This window comes from Pavona decussata, unplaced genomic scaffold (genome assembly GCF_977016875.1).
Source record: "Pavona decussata unplaced genomic scaffold, jaPavDecu1.1 SCAFFOLD_100, whole genome shotgun sequence".
NCBI classification, from domain to species: domain Eukaryota; kingdom Metazoa; phylum Cnidaria; class Anthozoa; order Scleractinia; family Agariciidae; genus Pavona; species Pavona decussata.
The window spans coordinates 505,001-527,640 of NW_028145515.1; the positions used below are offsets into that span (position 1 = coordinate 505,001).

A 22,640-nucleotide genomic window follows, 5' to 3' on the forward strand; every position below is an offset into this window, starting at 1 on the left:
ACAACTTATTATATTCAGCAACAGCAATTGGAAGTCCAATGCAACAAAATTTTGGTCGTACCAAACTTTGGTGTGAAAAGGGAAAAACTTTTTTTCATAAGGTCCCCAACGCGGGCGAATTCAGGTGAGACTTCAACTGTCATTTTTATTTGACGAGAGAAGAGTGCATGCGATGTTAACATAAAGACTGCGTTCAGAGATCCCTTTGGAGACACGAACATGCCAAAACCCAGACTCGGCGAGCTGTATCTTATATTATTTTTCTCAAAGGTGGTGGAAGCAAGAAAACACGCGCGAATGAATCAACGCCCGCGCGTTCTCGCGTTTTCACTTTTGGTCTAGACAAAAATTACACATCGCAAGCATTAGCTACCGAAATCGCATCTAAATTCGCCTGTGTAAACGGCCTATTCGGTGGTATGGAAAGGAAACAACACTGATTATTACCAGCAAAGTTTATTTTGTGGAAATTGTTACAAAGTGTACATATTCTAAGAAGTTTTACAGTCTGCCGGCTCAAAAAATTAATCTCTACAGGTCTGTTGAGGAATGTTCCTTGCAGCTAAGTAAAACATTACAATGACGCTACCCATCGCAATTTGCTTGAATTTATATTACAAAAACTTCAATGTCTATTCTAAACCATGACGTTATAAGGGCAGCAATATTTGTTGCATTATTGGTAAAATACTTAAATATTTTTGTTTATAGAGCGGATTTCAGTTGAGTTTCGAAAGGAATTTCGTGACCGCCGAGGCTTTGTTTTACTGCGCTCTGATTGGTTATCAGAAATCGCCACTTTTTCAACCAATAAGAAGAAAAAGTAAAACCAATCGTAAACTGGCTCGTACTCGTTTTCCCGCGCTTGACGCCGGTAACACGTATTTGCTTCGAATTCTGATTGGTTAAATGTTGTTTTCGTCTGCTATGATTGGCCAGAGCAATGAATTTGGTTTTTGGTGTTACAACACTAGAATGACAACCGCTCTATACACCACTAAAAGTCTCAAAAGCTCGTCCAGACTCGAGACTTCTGCGTTGAAAAGCCACCCAACATACTTTCAGTAAATAACAATCTATCACCAACTACAAAAATTATCAGTTATTGCATTTGACTATTCAGTCTTTGTGTGGTGGTAGCATTCAAATGAAGTGTGTGGACGAAATTCTTAAGTGTGACCATTCATATGAAAGCTATTCAGCGGTACTTTCCTGTGGTAGAATGATAAAACTATTCGAGTACTCCACTTTAATGCTCTCGATTTTTTGTTTCTTTACAAAAATAAATTAGGCTTCTTATCCACATTTGATTTAATTTATACAGAAAACAACGTTACAAGTATAAGTAATGTCTCTGCCAACCAAATTAGGCTTCTTACCCACATTTGATTTCCAGCTATTTTGGCTATGAAAGGTTTAACGAGGGACAAAATGTCAGTTGACACTAAAAACGCTGTGGCCCTCAATGGTTTAACACCAATATATGTAATGTCATTATACACATTTAAAAATCTATACAAAAATTTATACAGAACACAACTTTGTAAGGCTACTCTTGGATGAGCTATGTCTCTGCGATTTCACGTTCGTTTTGTTTCTTTACAAAAACCAAATTAGGCTTCTTACCCACATTTGAATTTGAGTTACTTTTGTTGTGAAAGGTTTAACGAGGAACAAAATGTCAGTTGACACTAAAAGCGTTGTCGCCCTTACTTAAGAACACAACTACTCTTGGATAAGACACGTCTTTGCGATTTCACGTTCTTTTTGTGTCTTTACAAAAAACCAAATTAGGCTTCTTACCCACATTTGATTTCCAGCTATTTTGGTGGTCACAAAGGTTTAACGAGGAACAAAGTGTCACTTAAGCCGCTCTGGCCCTCAACGATTTAACAGGGAATATATGTACCGACACTGTACTTAATTAAAAATCTACACAAAAATTTATACAGAATACAACTTTGTAAGGCTACTCTTGAATGAGCTATGTCTCTGCGATTTTACATTCGTTTGTTTCTTTACAAAAACCAAATTAGGCTTCTTACCCACATTTGATTTTTAGCTACTTTGGTTGTGAAATGTTTAACGAGGAACAAAGTGCCAGTTGACAGTAAAAGCGTTATGGCCCTCACTTAAGGACGGTGCCTACTATTGTTACTGCGCATACGTTCTGCGCATCGCGAGATACTCGGGTTTCCTATGGGTGGTGCCTACTAATACAGGAATATTTTTGCGCGGTTTAAACTATACGGATAAAGCAGACCTTACCAATTGCTTTTGGTATCTCAAAAGAAAATTGGGGGTAACCGTGCATTTTTCAGAGATAATTAAGCTTCAATTTAGGAAAAAATCCCATACATTGCTTTATATTTTGGCGTTTTTTAGAGATATTATTGCTTACTTATCTCTGAAAAATGCGTGGTTACCCCCAATTTTCTTTTTGGATTCCAATAGGCCTTGTTAAGATCTGCTTTTCTCGCAGAGTCATAAACCGCACAAAAATACTACGGTATTAGTAGGCACCGTCCTTAATTAATACAGAATGCAACTTTACAAGGCTACTCTTGGATAAGCCATGTCTCTTCGATTTCACGTGCGTTTTCAAGCCTTAAATATATCTAAATTTCAAAGAATACTTAAGCAACAAACAGTACCCACAGTAGGACGAATAATGACAATATTCGAACGCTTATGACCTGGAGCCTCTATCTCTTATACTAAGCCTTATAGTCAACCATTTCCTAAGTAAGTTTATTTTTAGAACGAGTCTCAAGGGACCTTTGGACCGCCAACTGCTATCCAATCAAAGAAAAGCGATAACAATTGAATTGTCATACGTCACCCCTTTTCGCGGGAAAAGCAGTTCTAAAACACAGATCTACTCAGGAATGGATTGACTCGAGGAGTTAATGCAGATAGAGGCTCCTGTTACCACTGGGATACAAGCCAAAGTATCAAAACACTCACGTTTCCAGAGCTCCATTTTTTTCGCCTTGCTTACCAATGTAAAATGATGGTAATATTCCACGCACAAAACTGGTGTAATATGATCGTGTGATACTTAAATCTAAGACATGTGTTGACCCGGATGTTTGGGGTCATCGCTGAATAAGACCTGGTTTTCACTAAGACAAAATCATAAGCATACAGATAAGCAAGTGAGTACATAAGCATAAGGGCAGATGCACGCGCAGAAAACAATTTCTTCACAGAATTCTCGATACAAGCTCCCCTCGATGTTAACTTAACATGCTGAGCAAGATCAGATGGCGGACGAAACGGCTAATTGCCTCGTGCTTGTGCTTATGTCGTCCCCGTTCTTGTTAGTAAAAACTGCGACATAAAGATAAGCATAAGGATAAGAAGAAAGAGCGTGTTCGTTCCTCTTGTGCTTATTCTTATGTCGCAGGTATTCTCACTTGCTTAAGTGTTTGTGCTTATACTTATGTTCTAATGAAAACCACGCTTGACAGTAAGGTCTTTTTTCATACCAAGCGAAAGAGATGGTGTTTTCTGTTTACAATGCCGCACGACTGTCCCTGTTTAGGGGCTGGAAACTGGTGAAATGACAAAGGTATAGAATTTCCGACGCTCCCCTCCGAAAGGCAAAAGAGGAGTTGGGGGCTTTCCATTCGGCCAAAATTTTCGGTTTAATGGTCGAAATGCGCGGATCAAACGGAGATTTTCCGGACCAAACGGACGACTTTCTGCGGTAATTCAACTGGTTGGGACAGAAATTACTGTTAGATTGGCGCAAATTCCCATTTCTTCTTGCACTAACACGTAAATTCCTTCTTTTTTTTTAATCTACCAAAGAGTTTCAAGTTTGCAACGAATGCAAAAAAAATTTTTTTTTCATTTACGCTGGAAAGGTAATGACTGAAGATTACGAGATTTTTTTTCTTATTAAACTCCTGCGTGTAGTCTATTGATTTTAGTAACAGAGCTACAAAAACAGCTCATCTTCACGTCAGAGTATTTCAGTGTATACTACTTTTGACTTTCCCTTAAAAAAAACGAAGCTTTGTTTAAATGTTGAGTCGTAAGAATATAAAAGTGGCCAATAAATTTGAAAGCCAAGAGAAGACTAGGGACGCTAAACATTTGGGCGAGGAATCGAACGGAACTGAAATTTTCCGTAATAAAATTACGGAAATTCGGGTACACGTCGCGAAGTTTCCCAAATTTTCCGGAAAATCGGAGCCAGAAACTTCCGTTCCATTCGGCAATTCCTACTCGGGCAGTCCGCTTTCTCCGACGTAAGCTGATTGGTTACGCACGAAACTCGTGAATGGAGCCGAAAATGCTGTTCCAATCAGCATCTATTTTTTTCCAGCCTTAACAGGAACGTTTGGCCGAATGAAAAGCGCCCCAAACCACCCAACGGCTAACCTTGGTTTTTACAATTAACAAGAAGGTTGGCACATGTGAAGGAAGCATAAGGCTATAGAGCATAACCACAAGACAGGCTTGTGTATGCGATGTAGCTTCACCCGTGTGTGCCGTGAAAACGCAAGCTACCTGCGAGCACAGAGTCGTCACCTTTGAGTGCAAGCGGTACCAAGTTACAAGCGGCCTCAAGGACGGTATACTAATACAGAAGTATTTTTGCCCAGTTTATGACTATTCTTAGTATGGGCTACTGAAATCCAGAAAGAAAATCGGGGGTAACCACGCATTTTTTTTAGAGATAATTAAGCAACAATAATTCCAAAACGTGCTAAAATACAAAGCAATGTATGGCATTTTATCCCAAATTGAAGGTTTATTATTTCTGAAAAAATTCATGATTACCCCCAATTTTCTTTATGGATACCAAGAGCACTTGCTAAGTTCTGCTTTCTCTGCATAGTTTTAAACCGCGCAAAAGTATCCCTGTATTAGTAGGCACCACCCATAGGAAACCCGAGTATCTCGAGATGCGCAGAACGTATGCGCAGCAACAAAAGAAGGCACCTTCCTTAAGCGCTCTGTAAGGCTTTGTATGAGGAATAACAAATCGAAGCTGTTTGGCGCGTTGGTGGCTTTTTCGAATCGCGCTTTTTCGCAGGAAGATTTCACCGATTTCTTTGAGTTTTGTTTCAACTATAAGAAAATGGTATCTACTAGTATGTTGTGGCTCTAAAACATTTGAGATATCATATTTTTGAAAGCATGTTTTTTACAAAAAATCAGAATAAATCTGAAATCCAACGACAGATTGTTTCCTTATTTCACCAAATAGGCCTCAGAGCTCTCAAGTTTCAAAGGTGCTGTTACACTAGTCAATTTTTCTTGCAACTTGTCTCGCAATTTTGTTGCGACACAAGTTACACGAATTGTTGCCTACTGTAACATGCCCTGAGACGAACATGTGTCGCAATTTTTTAGTTGTCGCAATCGTTGCGAGAAGTAGAAGGCCGTTCTACTAAGTGCGACGGCGACTGCAACAAAAACGTTGCAAGGCATGTTCATTTCAGGGCATGTTACACTAGGCAACGATCCGTGCAACTTGTGTCACAACGGTGCAACAAGATTGCGAGATAAGTTGCAAGAAAAATTGCTTAGTGTAAGAGCGCCTTAAGGAAATCATGAACATACAATTCACTACGCAGAACGATACCGGGTATCTTTACTTTTAAAATATTATGCTAATGCATGTGTCTTAACTGACAAGGAAATAGCGGGAGAGTGCGGCCAGCCTCTCCTTCATCTGAAAGGCTAATGCCGTGACCCAAAGCTTTATAGAAAGAACCTGAGCAATCGGAAACATGCGGCAAACAATTTTATACTGTAGGCACGTAACAATTAATACCTTATACACATCAGGATTGTCACTTTTTTGCCTTCTATTTTACCCCCGAAAAACCTTAGATTCAGAGCTCGAGAATACGGCGTCTATGCGAAATCCTTACCCGGGGAGAAGGGATAGTCCCCTCTAAAACCATGCCAGTTCTTCTAGTGCCAGCTGTGGTCGCGTTTTGGTTTCTGATTGCCTTATTTCTTTTACTAAAGCTCTGGGTGACATTAGCCTTCCAAATGAGAGATAGTCTCGTTGCACTGTTTCACAACATGTGTGTCAGCTTAGTCAAATGCATTAACATAGCAATTTCAAAGTAAATTTAAACAACTTTCTGCGTAGCGAGTTGTACTGTCATTATTTCCACGAAACTTGCAAATGTGAAAATTAAGAAGTTGAAGAATTCAGAATTTGATGAAATACTACAAAAAAATCTGTCATCGAATTCCAAAATTGTGGACTTTTTTTTTTTTTTGGAAAATAAGGTTTTCAAAACACCTGAGTTCTCAAAAATTTCAACTGCTACTACAAAATAAATAAAATCTTCTTAGAGATCAAACGTTTCTTATTGAGGGTGCCAAAACTCAATAAAATCAGTTGAATCTTTCCTACTAAAAAGTTCTATTCAAACATGTTACCAACGAGCCACTAAATAGAAGTGGACCACCTTAAATAAAACTAACGAAAGAAATAACTGGTCTTAAAGAAAGCTCAAAACGGTGGAATAAGCCCCCAGAGCACAAAAAATTTACTGAAGGGGAGTATGATTACTAGTCTCCTACGCAGCCGTTCTTAGTGTCGTCACGCAACGCTCCTCCGAGAAGCGTTGCGTGACGACACTAAGAACGGCTGCGGAGGAGACTATATGATTACTTAATGGTTACAGAGCGCTAAATTGTCAACGGCCGCTTGTAATCCAGACGTTAATTTCTCTGCAGTGGGAACAGCAGCTGTTTGACAAAATTTTCTGCATTACTTTTGACCTGCCCGTGAAAGTTTTCTGCGCCAAAACATCTTAACTGGTGGAAACCTCACTGTGTCAAACTCTAGAATAAGCCCATTGCTTCTCATTGTTGGTCTTAATTCGATGAACTTTCCGTCATTCCATAAAAAGTTACTGTTAAATCAATCGAGGACAATGATTTGCTCGTCAGCGAAAGCTTACTTAAGTCGTAAATATGGCCTTCACTTGTTGCACAATGGTCACTCACTTGTAACCTCAATGTTTTCAACGAGTCGCTTTGAGGCAAAATGCTACGAAGTTTGTGTAACCAGCCTTCGCTTACTTCATCGCAGATGTTGAAGGTCAGATTGAATGTCGTTATTGATGTGTTGTGCTCCAAATCACCAACCAGGTAGACTACCCACTTGCAATCTGGGACACTGTACTCATTCACTGTCAGAGTGAATGTAGTCAGTGACTTGTTTGCTGCAAAAGCCGACATTGAAATAGGTTCGTAAACTGGGTCTACTACAAGTTCTTCAAAGTTGTTAATGGTCAGAGTGAGTTCACGTAGCGATGTAAGGTCCCTCAAACTACTACAAAAGACTGTTTCCGTTGTTTGGAAAAAGCTACTATAGTTGTTGATTGTCAGACTTAATGTTGAAATCAATGTATTAGCCAAGAAACCGTGCAGACCGTATGCCAAAAAATTCATCGCGGAATTCCTGCGCCTATGAAACGTGCGTATGGTGTTGTTAACTGTAACACTGAGCGAAGTCACCGATGCGTTTTGAATCAGAACATCCCGAAGATAGTCTTGCCGGTCTTCGGACTCGTAATAGTTGATTTTAAGACTGAGCTCGTTTTTTCCATTGTCTTTAACTGGGGAAGAATTATTGACAGAGCAATCTAGCCCACTAAACAATTCATCTGAAACTACACACGAGTCGTTCACACTTAACAGAACTGCCGGGTTGTTTTGTGACATTTCGTGAAGGACATCCTTTCCCTTTAAGCTCATCTCCCCCCAGATGTTCAAAGTAAGGCAAGACAAAGCGTTCGGTGGCTTAAAACGTCTCGCCATACAATCAGCAAAATCATCAGTTAATCTGCCGTGGATATTTAAAGTCAGACTAGAAAGCGGGAATTGTCCCAATACATCACATAGACATTCACTCCCTTCTAAACAGAACTCGCCCCAAAGGTTTACGGTCAAGTGATGTTTTGGAATTAGCCCATTCGCAAGGACAACAGGACGTAGAGAGGCCACATGATTGGCTGTCACTTTGCTGCCAGTGTCTGGGTGAAAATCAAGGACAACTGGTGCCTTCTTTGAGAAACGCAGATTCTTCAAAACGGTGTGCCAGTTTTTAGGGTGCTGTCCATAGACGAACGCTCTGAAACAATTCAATGAACGATTTTTGTCAAGTCCTCTTTCTAACAAACTGGCACAAAAATTACTCAGATTTCCACTGACTCGAAGATCAAGAGAGTTTAAAAAGGTTGGACCTTCAAGTCCTTTACAAACTGCAGCAGCTAATGAATCCTGCATGTCACCACAAATAATTAGAGACACCGAGGTTAAGGATTTGTTTGTAAAGAGCTTTTCTAAGGCCTCTATTGCAGTTTCACTCATTGAACCATAAATCTTCAGAACAACAGACGTAAGTGGTGTAACAGCAGATAATCCGTCTTCAAGAGCAGCGGTCCAAGCCTCACGCCACTCTTCCGACAATGCAAAAGTCACTTTTCTTAAGGTCTTACTTGCAGCTAAACCTTTACCAATGATAGCAGCCGCATCAGGAGGTATGTCGTTCGTCACTGTAAGGATAAACTCCAGTAAACTGGGGTTTGCAGCTAACCCATGAAACAGAATATTGGCTTCTTTTACCGTCAACTCACGGTCAGAGAAGCTTAGAGTCGTAACGTGCGAGCAGGATATTAGGAGATCTGTGAGAGTTGCAATTTCGCTCTCGTCAAGATTGTTTGAGTCAGTCACAGTAAGTTTAACAGGCTGCTGTAAAGTTGAAAAGCTTTGGCAGGCCTTCAAAACATTTACAAAGTGCTGGCAAATCCAGTCACAGTCTTCCCCACGAGGGTAAATCGAGATTTCGAGTGGAAAAGGTATGAAAGAACAAAGAGTAGCCGCCATTCGTTCAGCATTTCCACTTTCAACAAAGCTCTCAATGAAGAAAGTTGCTTCCCGATAACTGATATTGGGCCAGTGATTCCCCCAACAGCTGCACCGGTTCTCGCCAATCTGAGTGAATAGAATGAGTGCTTCCTCACCAAGCAGACCAGCTACAAATAGAAATACTTGTGGATATTTTCCTACCAAATCAGCATAGCCTAAATGCTCAAACACGTTAAACTCGTCTTTTCTTAGCTTGTACGCAATATATGATGCAGCCAGGTACTCCTGAAAAGACTTATGAAGAAAGCAGTATTCATGTTGTGGATTTAATCTCTTCAAACTTTCCTCCTTGTAAAGAAGACCTAGTCCACGAGCAACCAACTTCTCATTTTTCCTTTCCAATTCTTTCAATTCGTCTTCACGAAAACTATGGCGATCGTTCAGCAAGCATTTCCAAGCTAGCATTCCAAGTGCAAGGATGTCCTCTACAAATTCTTTCTCTAAATCTCTGTCGTCTTCATGGGCCTTTCGACCGTGTTTTGTACAATATCTTCTCAAAAGGCACCGGACAATGATTTGGTAAAGCTCAGTACGGGAAGATGGGAGTTTTCCTGCATAGTCTTCATAAATAACACACAGGAGAAGTAGATTTAGTGGATTGTTTCGGAGGGCATGTAATAAAGTGTTTTCTTTTATTTCTTCTATGAGTCCCTCTCCTTTTGCACAATGTTCTGGATCAACGCTCTTAAAATGTTTCCTGATATACTCCAAAGCATCGCTTTCAGTGAATCCTTCGATCTGTAAAAGCACGTCAAAAACAAACTCCTTTCTGACGTCAATTCCTCTCTCTTGTCGACAAGTGGCCAGGACATAACAAAAAGGCAGAATTCTTCTGTGAAGAAGTTCATCCACGTAATGCTTTGATTTTTCGGGAAGCTCGTCAAGACCGTCCAAAATAATTAAAATTCTCTCCTGGTTATGAATGTCCCTCAAGAAATCCAACAGCTTTTCGGTGGTATTTTCGTCAATATCCTTTGGAAGAAGTTGTTCAGTGATGGCTTCCATGATATCTCCATCGATGTCTCGGCATTTTAACAACAGCACAAATTCAAAACTGGGAGACGTAAACGTTGTTGCAGTGTTCTTATTTGCCCAGTCATGAGCAAGTTTAAGGCAAAAAGTCGTTTTGCCAATTCCGGGACTTCCCTCAACCAGTGTCATGACATCTTCACCTTTGCTAAGAGCCCTAAAGATGTCATAAACGTTCACCTCACAACCTTCTGCTCGAACGCCACCTTTTGGTCTTGAAATTATTTTCAATCTCGTGTAGACGTCTTCAAGAGGCAATTGAATAGTGTTGTCCCAAAGAAGCGGCCTTAAGTGAGCGCGTCTATTGTACTCTGCTCTGAGCAACTTCTCAACAACTGAGTTGTCGGTACCTACAAAAAAGTGACAATTGTTTCTTTCAGCTGATCCTCAGGTCTTGCAAGACGAAATTATCACTAACCCTAAGATAAGAGATTTTTAGTTCCAATTCTTGCACCATTCCCCGTTAGTACACCAACCCACTCCCCTCCCAAACACCTGCAGTTTTGCTGACTATACATTCCATATAAAAAGGAAAAAGTTATCTAGATTTTTTCAACTCAGTTCAATGTCTATTGTAAAGAGAGAACGACGTTTTTCAGTTTGCAGACCATGTTTCGGCATGTCAGTCAAATGCCATCGTCAGTTACAATAACGATACATACGGAAAGAGGTGTTACACGGACAACGACAGATTACCACGTCCAACGTGTTGAATAAGAATACGCATTATCCACTTAATGTGCATTGCTTCCTTCAGTTTGAGTTTGAAATTAGTGTAGACAGAATCTACAACAGTAAAACAATCCGAGAGGGACGCAGCGTGAAACCTACGGAGGCACCATCTAACTAACGAAAGGGGCCCAAGTTAAGGCCCCTAGTTTGGCGATATTGCACTTCTGTCAACGTCAAGAAAGTTTGTTGTGTTTTGAGGCCTATTTAAACAGTTTCAACATTTGCTTCAACATGCGTTCAACACGGTTGTTAAGCCAAATGTCGGGGGCGTTTGAACAGGTCGTTCAACATAGTTGAAAGCGTGAGAAAAATGCTGAAAGCTTGTCGAAAGTGTATTGAATCAAATTTAAATTGGTTTAAACTTTCATTCAGCATCGATTCAACATTTCCTTTGTTCTTTAAAAAGCTGAAGTCGTTGAAGTCGTTTGAACACTTCGTTCATCCAACATATGCCCAACACCATTCAACTTTTGTTGAACGAATGTTGGGCGAATGTTGAAATCGTTTAAACGGGCCTTTAAGCTGCGTAATCAGGGACTTAGCTCGCGCGTTATAACAAATTTACTTGCACTGGCTGTAATGCCAGCTATATTGGTGAGACCACTCGCCACATTTCCACCCGCGTTCGTGAGCACCTGTGCTGGGACACATTATGAGACACTCATGAAACATCTTGAATGATTCAGCGGCTTGTCGCACTGAGGGCACCTCGAATTGCTTTCCTGTTATAGAATCTGCCTGCGCTAATTTTCAACGGCTTCAACTGAAGGAATGAAACATGTTTGCAAACCAAAAAACATCGTTCCCTATTTTTATTGTCATTCTGGTGTTTTATGGAATGTCTATTGTAATGTAATAAAGTACCGATTAGCAGTGGTTTTCTCGTTACCTTCAGTATTTCTGGCTTATTTCTTGTCAAAAAGGAGAAATAAATATTTTGCAAGAACTTATTTTGACAAAACGTTAGCTAGCACAGTTTAACAAGGACTCTTAAGACTAGTCACCATAGCAACCTGAAGATCAAGTAGATTTAAATAAATACACAAACTACAATAGCAAATGGCATGAACTGAATGACAGAACTGACGTACACTTCCCTTCCCCAGGCCAACAAGCACAACTGACTCCCAAATCACTTTTCATAGCATTTCCATACTTTCGGATCTTTGCTTTAGGGAATTAAAAACCGTAAGAATTACCTGTAAGACCTTTACTACTTGACAGTTTGGGCTGCTTCGGAGTTGAAGTGCGTGTTGTGCTTGGAGACAATGGTCTTTTGCCCTTTGCTAAATTCGTCTCCTCAGATGAAACTGGGTGAAAAAAATGCATTGCTCTCTTTAACTAGATGTGTGACTCCTTGCAAAAGACAAATTAATTTCTGACAAACTGGTGATCTGTTGACAAGCAACAGAGCCCATCACAGTTTCCAGAGGTTAGTATTTGAGCGTTATGACTTTGGCTGGGTGATACTAAGACTAAGAACTTCCTTTGTTAAGGACGGTGACACCTAATAGAAAGTTAGCTTTGTCTGGTTTATGACTATACAGGAAAAGCAGATCTTAGCCAGGACCATTTAAAACGTCTCCAGAATGAAGCTCATCGACCTCTAAAAACTTCGTCATTACCTTCAATTTTCTCCCAAGATTCCTCTGAGCACTTACAAGATGTCTGCTTTTCCAGCAGTCATAACTTTCCCCAGAATTCATTTTTATCGAGAGGCTCTGTCATTAAGAAATCGAATCACTCGGAAATTCCTGAGATGCGCAGAATGTATGCGCACTAACAACAGGAGGTACCTTCCTTAAGTCAATAGTGCGATGTTACCATAAACTGTGACCTAATAAGAAGACAACATGTATGTTCATCCTAGCAGACATTTAACAAAATATGCGATAGTACCTTGTTGAACCTCCATAACAAGTGAAGGGTCCTTGTTGGCCTCAACGATTACCACGTGCCTTCCATCCTCGTCACTGGCATTGCTCCCTTAAGAAAAAAAACATATATAGAAACATAGGTCCACCCATTTTTATTTTCCTCCTTCTAGCAGCACCACTCAGAAGTAAATTGTCAGTGCCACTACCTCAGTGGAAAAACAGCAACACATCCACTAACAATGGAATCTATTTTACCTGTCATAATTTGGACACAACTGGTATCAATTTACAGGTACATTGTTTTACTGTTGTGATCCTAACTTATGCTGCTTGGAAACCAGAAATCTTGTGGTACATAATAGGCTTCTTACTAAATGCAAGCAGCTAAAGAAAACGAAGGTTTCTTCCAGAACAGGGCCATCTTCACTTGAGGAAAAAAAAACCTAGCGCACATCCAAGTAAATTTCAAACACCATGCATTAATCACTATGTACTTACTTTGCGAAATGTTCAGCATCCTTTCTACAAGTCTGCCACACTGTTCCTCCCAACTGTATTTCTGTGCATATTTTCCACAAAGATCTTTGGTCTCTCCAAGCCGTACATCCCTGTTTTTTTCACAAACTGCCCTGATTGCCTTGGCCCACTCTTTAGGATCTTCTGAATTCACGACGCTGTAAGAACCATACAGCACATTCTTTAAAGTTTCTCCAAGACCCGAGTTACCACTGACAAGCACAGGAAGACCAGCAGATAAAGCTTCAAGAGCAGCCAGCCCAAAGCCTTCAGTTCTTGAGGGCATAATAGCAAGATCTGCCTCGGAAAACTGTTGAGCTAGCTGCTCTCTTTCCTTAAAACTACGCACAGTTAGTTGAGTAGGAGCAATGCCTTCCTTGAGTAACATTTCTCTGACTTTCTCTTCTTCTCCTCTTGGTGCACCAACAAACACAAGTTTGTAGGGTTGCGACACGTCTTTTAGCACAGCAATTGCCCTGGCAGCAATATCATATCCCTTCAGGTGAAAGTCTTCGTTATCCCCACGCCCAAACACTAAAACACGAAATGTTCTTCTTTCTTCAGTGGCTTGCTTCACATCAGCAAACTCAGAGAACACCCCTGGGGTGAGATTGAGAACATCTTGGTCCTTTCCACAGGAACGGAGGTAACAGGAGAAAGCGTCAGCCAGCTTGGGTCCAACTGCTACGACTTGATCAGCTAATTCACAGAGTTTAACCTCTGCCTGGTGCTTTTTCTCACCTTTGGAAATGGGGTCTGCATAGCTCTTGAACATTCCAAGTTCTTCAGGGTCGGCATGAACAACCTGAATCCATTTACAATGACAATGTAGACGTTTTATAAGGGACACTTGGCGACCAAGATGGACTCCATGGCCTATCACACAATCCATGACATGATCTTTTGGAATAGTGGCCAACCAGTCAATTGGATCATAACCAGGAATCTCCTCTGCTTCAATAAGATGGACATTGTGACTAGCAGCGACCCTTTTATCCTCTTCACCACAGTAAGGGAGATAGACACTGACTTCCACATTGTGGTGTTTTGCTAACTGGATGGCAAGCTCTCTGTTAATGGTTGACAAGCCTCCTTTTGTAGATCGCCATTCACTACTGAGTAGAGTAACTTTTAGTTTCCTGTTGGAAGCCAAAGTTGACCCACTTTCTAGGCATTCCTGTGATGTACAGGCTGACGTGCTAGGCAAGGAGGAATCCTAAAACAAATGTGTAATTGATTTAATGAAGGAAACTCAACATACTAATGTGCTAAAACCAGGCAGTAATGAGAGATCATGGTCACCAAAACTCAAATCTATTAAGCTTGCTACATTTTAGAGGAGTAAATTGAATTTAAGGAGGCTGCCTAATAAATCATTTAAGTTGAATGTACCTGTTCAGTACGTTCGAAGGGTTTATTTACAATCGTACCCAATTAAGTCACTTTGACGACAAACTAAAAAGTAAGACGTTTTAAGTGGGATCCATGTCATCCCAAACTTTCATAACACGGAAGAACCAATTCCTTTACTACATGATCACAAGAACAAATATGTTCTATACAGTGTAGACTAAAAATAACAAGCCCTCTCCTCTTGTGTCTCAGATAAAATTGGAAGTAACTCTGTCAAATGTCTCAGCTTTCACTAAGATACTTTCAAAGGCCCAAAACTGCTACTGACCAGCAAAACAGGTTTCAGTATTATGAGTCAATAACTTTGTTCAGTCTTCCGTATTGCTTTACTTAAAACTAGTTTTGAGAGTAAGGTTAGCTCAGTCTGAGGAGGGCGAACCCTGTCCTGGGGTTAGTCCTTATTGGGGGATTAAGCACCCCACAGGCGTAAGGTTAGCTTAGTCTGAGGAGGGGGACCACCTTCCATGGGATTAGCTATTGTTTGGGGGATTGGGCAACTCATAGGGGTAACGTCAGCTTAGTTTGGGGAGGGTGAACAACTGCCCTGGGGTTAGCTATTGTTTGGTGGATTAAACACCTCATAAGAGGAAGGTTAGGTTAATCTGGAGAGAGTGAACACCTACCTTGGGGTAAGCTACTATTTGGGTGATTGGGCACCTCGTAGGGGTGCGGTTATCTTAATTTGCAGAGGGTGAACACTTTCCCTGGGGTTAGCTATTGTTTGGGGAATAAGGCACTTCAGAAGGGTAAGGTAAGCTTAGGCTGGGGAGAGGGAACACCTGCCCTAGGATTAGCTATTGTTTGGGGATTGGGTACTTCAGAGGGGTAAGCTAGGCTAAGTGTGTGTTAGGATAAAAACCTGCCTTGGGGTTAGCTATTATTTGGGGAATTGCGCATCTCAAAAAAATAACCTTAGCTTAATCTGGGGAGGGTGAACACCTACTTTGGGGCTAGAAATTATTTGGGGTATTGAGCACCTCATATTCTTGGTTTTCACGTGACGTCACCAAATTCTAGAATTCAAAACCGGGAAGCCTACAAAACTTTTACCTTCATTCAAGGAAAGATTACCTAAAAATATGTCTTTTCATAATTTCTTAGCTCGATATCATACTTCCTTTTGAAAATAGAACAGTTTCAATTTCCGAGTTTTCATTGTGCGTGATATCAGGAGGACGGCCGTGACAGAGCTGTTCCGTATCTTAAAAATGCCTCTTCGGGTGATTTTCAGCATTCTAAACAATTTAAGTTTGAGGAGAAATATTTATCTAAACATTCGAAAATTCACAAGGAAAAAACAATGCTCTTTTCTGGGAAAAGTGAACTCGAGATGTTTTTTCCTATTTCCGCCCGCCATGTTTGTGCCCTTTGTGCCCCTCAAAGGGGCACAAACATGGCGTCTCCACACTAAGCTCTCTAAATTTGTGTGGAACATTTTGTCAGATAACTCAAGTACGGAATACCGCACAGACCTGACACTTGGACAGATTCCATATTTATTTATCATCTATAACATGTCAATTTCATTATAACATGTCAATTTTCATTCATGGAATGGTTTTGATTTATTTTTTCAATGGTGTGACAGTGAAAACCGGCAATTGGTTCAGTTAGCTTAGTTTGGGGAGGGTGGACACATGACCTGGGATCAGCTATTGTTGGGGTGATTGTGCACCTCTGAGGGGAAAGGTTTACTTTGTTTGGGGAGGGTCAATTCCTGCCCTGGGGTTAGCTATTTTGCTGGGGATTGGGCACCTTATAGGAATAAGGTAAACTTAGTTTTGGGAGGGTGAACACCTACCTCATAGGGGTAAGGTTAGCTTAGTTTTGGGAGGGTAAACACCTACATGTACCTTGGGGTTGGCTATTGTTTGGGGATTTGGCAGCTCAAAGGGAAGCTTAGTCTGAGGGTGAACTCCTACCCAGAGGTTAGCTGTTGTTTGGGGGATTGGGCACATCACAGGGGTAAGGTTAGCTTAATCTGGAGAGAGGGAACACCTACCTTGAGATTAGCTATTGTTTGGGGAATTGTGCACCTAATAGGGGTAAGGGGGGAGGGGTAAGGTTAGCTTAATCCGGAGAGGGTGAACACCTGCCCTAGGATTAGCTATTGTTTCGGAGAATGCGAACCTCATAGGGGTGTCGTTAGCTTAGTTTGGGGAGGGTGAATTCCTGCCCTGGAGTTTGGGGGATTGGCCACATCACATGGGTAAAGTTACCTTAGTCTGGGGAGGGTGAACTCCTATCCAGGGGGTAGCTATTGTTTGGGGGATTGTGCACATCACAGGGGTAAGGTTACCTTAGTTTGGGGAGGCTGACCACCTACCGTGGGGTTAGCTATTGTTTGGGGGATTGGGCACATCACAGGGGCCATTTTTTTCGGGGATTGGGCACCGTATAAGGGTAAGGGAAGCTTACTTTGGGGATGGTGAACACCTACCGTGGGGTTAGCTATTGTTTGGGGGATTCGGCACATCACAGGGGTAAGGGTAGCTTAGTTTGGGAAGGGTGAACACCTCCCTGGGGTTAGCTCTTTTTTGGGGGATTGGCCATTTCATAGGAGTATTCATGAATAGGTTGGGTAGTTTGGGTAGAGTGAATAGCTGCCCTGGGTAAGCAATTGTTTGTGTGATTGGGCACCTTTTAGGGGTAAGGTTATCTTAGTCTGGAGAGGGTCAATACCTGCCCTGGGGTTAGCTATTGTTTGGGTGATTGCGCACATTGCAAGGGTAAGGTTAGTTTAGTTTGGGGAGGGTGAACTCCTGCCCTTAAAGGATAGTTATTTTTGGGGGGATTTGGCACCTTACAGATGTATTATTGTAAGGTTAGCTTAGTTTGGTGAGGATGATCACCTGTCATGGGGAGAGGTATTTTTGTTTTTGTTTTTGTTCTTTTTGCACCTCATACAGGTAGTTAAGCTTAGCTTGGGGAGGGTAAACACCTGCCTTGGGGGTTACATGTAGCTCTTGTTTGGGGTATTGGGCATTTCATAGGAGTATGAATAGCTTTGTTTAGGGAGAGTGAATAGCTGCACTGGGGTTAGCTACATTGTATGTTTTGGGGGGTCTTGCACCTCACAGGGATGAGGTTAGGAATGGACACCTGCCCTGGGGTTAGCTCTTGTTTACCAGACCAACAATGCATATGCACACACAAAGTGACTGTACAATTTTCAAGATGAGCATTAGCTATATCAGTTCAATTACTGGCAGACTGAGAGTTACCTTAATTGTCAACCTGGACATCACAGGAAGCCTTCAGAAACAACCTTCAACTCTGATGCTAAATTAAAACACGCTTACTGTAAATAGGAATAAAAGCTTGTTTCAGTAGGGTGGTTGCATGTGATTTCATGTTTGCTTGACCAATATTGTTTTCAAATAGAAATCCAACAACACAAGGTTTTATTTTTCCCTATGTACATGCACAGTACTAGCCACTGGATTAGCAGCACCTACATAGAATGTTTGCAATATGATATATTTACAAGCAAACTACATATCCCTTCATGTGCATAATTTCAATTTAAACAAACTTATACAAGAGCAGACTTATTTTAGCGATAACTTGTAGTCATACTGAGCTTATAGTTACTGGGAAATTAATTTTTAAACCAGTTGAGACAACTAGAGTGGCACTGGAAACAGCTTCTCACGAAAGGGATTACGTGTACCATAGTTAAGTTAAGGTAAGGGTATGTACGTACCGGTGGACTTGCAAATATGGGTGATTCATAGAAACCAAAAGAATTTTCTACAAATGTTCTTAGTCATAAGATGCACTCCTGAACAGCACTCATGTGAGATTGCATCACAAATTTTCTTCCGTACACCAAAGCATTAGCCTAATGGTCGTGATCTGAGATTCATGTTTGTTTCCTCGTAGAGGAATATACAGTAGGAAAGGTTAAGGAATATTATTTGTTGGTTTGTTGTTTAAAATGTGCAGTTCCAGAAAGCATCCATACCCACCCCAAGGAAGGTGGTAATTAGAAATTCCTAGGGGGAGAGGATCTTAAAAACCAAGAGCTAAACTGGAATTTCCAGGGGGGATGGGGTGATGCAAAAGAAAACCCTTCTGTTGAAGGAGGTATTTTCTGGAACTGTACAATGCCTCACTGATGGGGCATTAGTTAGCATGGATGGCCTATAACATCTTTTGAAATGGCTTGCAAAGATTGTAAGAACCAACACAACAGTGAACAAATATTTGAGCAATTGAGGCGATCACTTTAAAGCTTCCTCTTTCATTTAACGCTCAGGTTCAAATTGTGAGAATCTATGAAGTGAGTCTGTACCAACAAAGTTTTGCTTTGTTCTGAAACAAAAACCAGCAGGAAAGCTACCAGCCAAGTAAAAATTAATCGAAGAAAAGCAAAGAAATCTTCCAAACATAATGCACATGCAACCGAAAAAAACTTGTAAAGATGCTGAAGAATTGAAATTTTTGAGCTGAAAAGTGAGGAAATGGCATGGAACTATAATTAGAAAGTTGAACTTCTCATGGGAAATAGCTGAATCTGCTTTGGAGGAAAAAAGGTTTTCAGTTCCCTTTGAATACCTAAATCTTTTCTCTGAGCCCAGCTTTAAATAACAGGTTAAGTGATTCTTTACATGATTAAAATCACCGGCAATTTTTCCATCACATACTTTTCACATAACAAAGGGTGTCATCATGTTGGGCAAAGAAAATTCAGGTAGGGAGGTTCGACCATTGGCGATTTCCTTCCACCGAGCAGTGTAAGTACAATGTAGGAAACATGAACTCATCATGGACGACATCAACATTACTGGCATTTATACCAAGAATGACATCATCATGTATAAGACACTATTGGAACAGAAAGTTTAGTTAAAAAAATGTAGGGGGAGCGGAAGGCTTATCTGATGGCTTGTATGAAAGGTGTTAAGGGTAGTTTTCTGCGCAGTGTGACTGATTTCAAGAACCAACAAAAACTTACCAAAAGTTGCTGCAGAGTATATCATCACTGACATCTTGAATCCACGTAAAGCAACACAAGGACACTGGCGAGGTCTTTAAAATGACATTAAAAGACCAATAAGTGATAGCACACTGAAATTACCCTCTAACTTTTATGTATAATGCATATATGAAGCTGGGTTTTCATTGTTGCATAATTTTGCATACATTTACAGGTGTGAATAAATGTGCATAAATCAAACTAGAAAAAAACACATGGACAGCTTAATTACCCTCTTATGTAAATTCAGATCCATTAATGCATGAAAAATTACATGACAGTGAAAATTCACTTTGAGTAAGGTTTACCCTAAAGGATTGGGACATCAGTCTTAAGAATTAACACTCCATTTTATTACTCCAATTTCATTATGCATTACAAATATGACCTATACGCAACTATGGACAATCAGTAAGTCCAACATTTTGTATAAAGTACAGTAGGTTATTTTAGCAACTGGATCAACCTACTGGAAGCATGCTCTATGAAGAAAACTTCAAAACAGTTACTATATTGTTACTGTAATTTTTGACAGACCATCAAGTTAACCTAATTCACAATCTTAGGACACCTTCACAAAAATCGTAGGAGATTATATCAACACGCAAAATGAGCGCTGAAAAAAATTTAACCAGACCGTAAACCATGACAAAAGTGTAATGATCACTCATCTTTCCTGGACATATCTTTTCACTTAATATCTCATTTGCAAGCAAGGGCCCAGTTGTAAACAGTAAGTTTATTTAAGTTATTAAAACAGTAAGTTTTTAGACGTATTCTCTGGACTGGGGGTTAAATAAATAAAATCTTCACTGATCTAACAGTTCCTTTATATTAATTTATCATTTTACCATTGGACCTGAGAGATTTACACAACAAACAAACAAAGAAATAGGGTAAAATCACAATGTCAGCTTAACATGATGGCATAAATCAAACATGAAATTTGGAAACTTTCTTCGATGGATACCGACACCAGAGCTTAACTTTAAGATGACCAAAGCAAAAACACCCGGCTGTTTTCACTCTCGATCGTCGGTCCTATCCTTAAATTAACCACAGTGATAGCCAGCAAGAGTTATGAGAGTTCACAAATAAATCAAATTAGCGTCTAACAAGAAGCTTGAACATGTCACGCGATCCGTCTCACAAACTTCATGTGCGGTTTCTTCGGAACAGAGGTGTGTATGTTCTGCTAAATTTATGCTCGCTGCTTGTGAAAGAGGGTAAGTATGACAGCGGTACACCGAGCTTGACCTTACTTTATCTCTACGTTGAGTTCCCATAAACTAGTCCCAAGCTTACCTTCTGGCATGCCGAAAGTCTGCAGGGAAATTGAGTTGCACGTAAACGCCAAAAGACCAAAACGATCACGCTATTCCCAGCAGCCTACATATTGAGACCCTTGTGACTCGATGAAGTCAGCCCATGGTTACACGATTGATAACAGGTAAGAAAACGCGAAAATTCAAAGATAAAAGATACAAAACAAGAGTAAATTGCAGTAAAACTCAAAATTGAGAACATTTGGTCTTGACTTCCGCGTTGCATCCAAAAATGGTAAAGAGCTTATTTCATTGGTCAAATAGTGTCACATGGGCTGTCACATGGTTTGCCGTTTTGCTGGATGAAGAAATAAATCATTGGACAAGGAATCAAGGATTAAGGACAAGGAAATGGATATTTGAAGGCATCAAACAAACCAGCAAAAACAAAACAAAACAAAACAAAACAAACAAAAAAAATAAACAAGTCTAAAATCAAGAACACCTAACTAGGCTCCGGTTGTTAAAAGAGCGGATATTTGTATCCAGTGGATAAATATGTCCAGCTTTCCACCACGTAAAATGCATTAGTTGGAGTACATTTTTATCTGCTGGATAGCGATTTATCCACTGGATAGAGATATGCGCTCTTTAAACAACCGAGGACAGAATGAGACAATCCCCAGTCTCATCATGGCCTAGCCTGCAAAGCAAGCGTTTCCATGGAGTTTTCTGCACCAAAAAACCTTTCCGTATTTTGGATGCGCGCGAAATAAGGTGAGAGGAAAAAATAGGGAAGGGGAGGGAAGGAAAGAGGAAGAAACTTCTTCTCCTCTCCCCTTCCCCCTTTTCCTCTATTTTTGCTCTCTCCCAATTTCCGCGTGGTCAAACAGCGAAAAATGCACAAACGGAAACACTTGCAGCGCAGGCTTCATCATGTCCTTATGAGTCGATTGCTTTTGTATTTCTTTTTTCGGCTTTCCAGGGGCAGGAAATCGTGACCTGAAGCCTCCAGGTCCAGCCTCCATTAATAGATCCATTAATAGACCAGTCTCCAGGGGACCATTGGACCACAGTTCAAAAATCTAATCAAAAGAACAGCATTGACAATTGAATTGTCATACGTCATCCCTTTCAAGGGAAAAGTGGTTCTACGAATAAACTTTTCGCGGGAAAGTGTTGAATCGAAGAATTAATAATACAGTGGAGACTCCTAGTCATTGGCTCCTCAGCTGGGCTACAGAGAATGGCACCCAAGGATTCGATACAAGGATTTTAAGAGCCTCCACAGACGAGTCAAATCGTTATTGACAACTATTTTCAATCGACAATAGATTTGAATCAACAACTGTTGGTGTTTGGAAATGCGTTTACACACACGAAACGTTTAGACGTCGATAAACTATATATTTGATGGAGCCCATTCTCGTCCCCAGAGCCCCAACGTTTTTTCTTTTTAAATTGTCGAACGAGTGGTTCTGGGTCCATCCAAAAATATCTTTTTTTTCATTGGCTGTCGAAAACCTGGTGCGCTATAAGGTGAAAAATGCTACGCTAATACGTTAATCCAGAATTTGGACATGGACACCGTGCCCGAATTCTGGCGTGGATACTTGAGAAAATGGTCGTTCACATTATTTTCCAGCGAGAATCGTACTCAGGCACTAGGTGTGACCACACGCCTTTTTTCCGCGCTTGTATTTGATTCGAATTCTAATTGGCAACCCCCTGTTCCCAGGGTCCTCTCCTACTCGGCCCCATCTCTCTCTCTCTCCCCACGGGGGATTGGCTCGTTGGGTTGTTTACACCTGTTGCGATTGGTCAGAGTAATTACTTTAGTTTTGGTATCACGACACTAAATTAAAAACCTCTCTGAAGCTCTTCTTTCCACTTCAACGTCCGATTTTCCGA

At 40.7% G+C, this 22,640-nt stretch overlaps 3 protein-coding genes across 3 annotated transcripts in view; all 3 read right to left on the bottom strand.

Moving 5' to 3' along the window:
* The window catches only part of LOC146472188 (uncharacterized), a 118,271-nt gene extending 100,495 nt beyond the window's left edge, over positions 1-17,776 (bottom strand). Inside the window, exons 1-5 of the mRNA XM_085119595.1 lie at positions 17,708-17,776; positions 13,053-14,286; positions 12,577-12,663; positions 11,877-11,987; positions 5,262-10,295 (exon numbers count right to left, since the gene is read on the bottom strand). Of these exons, the coding sequence (XP_084975721.1) occupies positions 6,859-10,295; positions 11,877-11,987; positions 12,577-12,663; positions 13,053-14,286; positions 17,708-17,728 (4,890 nt within the window). The 5' untranslated portion in view covers positions 17,729-17,776 and the 3' untranslated portion in view covers positions 5,262-6,858. The remainder of the gene's footprint in view (positions 1-5,261; positions 10,296-11,876; positions 11,988-12,576; positions 12,664-13,052; positions 14,287-17,707) is intronic.
* Positions 1-20,910, bottom strand: part of LOC146472191 (uncharacterized) — a 62,802-nt gene extending 41,892 nt beyond the window's left edge. Inside the window, exons 1-3 of the mRNA XM_085119597.1 lie at positions 20,770-20,910; positions 19,444-19,517; positions 17,708-17,776 (exon numbers count right to left, since the gene is read on the bottom strand). Of these exons, the coding sequence (XP_084975723.1) occupies positions 17,708-17,728 (21 nt within the window). The 5' untranslated portion in view covers positions 17,729-17,776; positions 19,444-19,517; positions 20,770-20,910. The remainder of the gene's footprint in view (positions 1-17,707; positions 17,777-19,443; positions 19,518-20,769) is intronic.
* LOC146472187 (uncharacterized) overlaps positions 1-22,640 on the bottom strand; it is a 155,072-nt gene that overhangs the window by 100,495 nt on the left and 31,937 nt on the right. Inside the window, exon 8 of the mRNA XM_085119594.1 lies at positions 5,262-6,530. The gene's annotated coding sequence lies outside the window, so the exon portion shown is untranslated. The remainder of the gene's footprint in view (positions 1-5,261; positions 6,531-22,640) is intronic.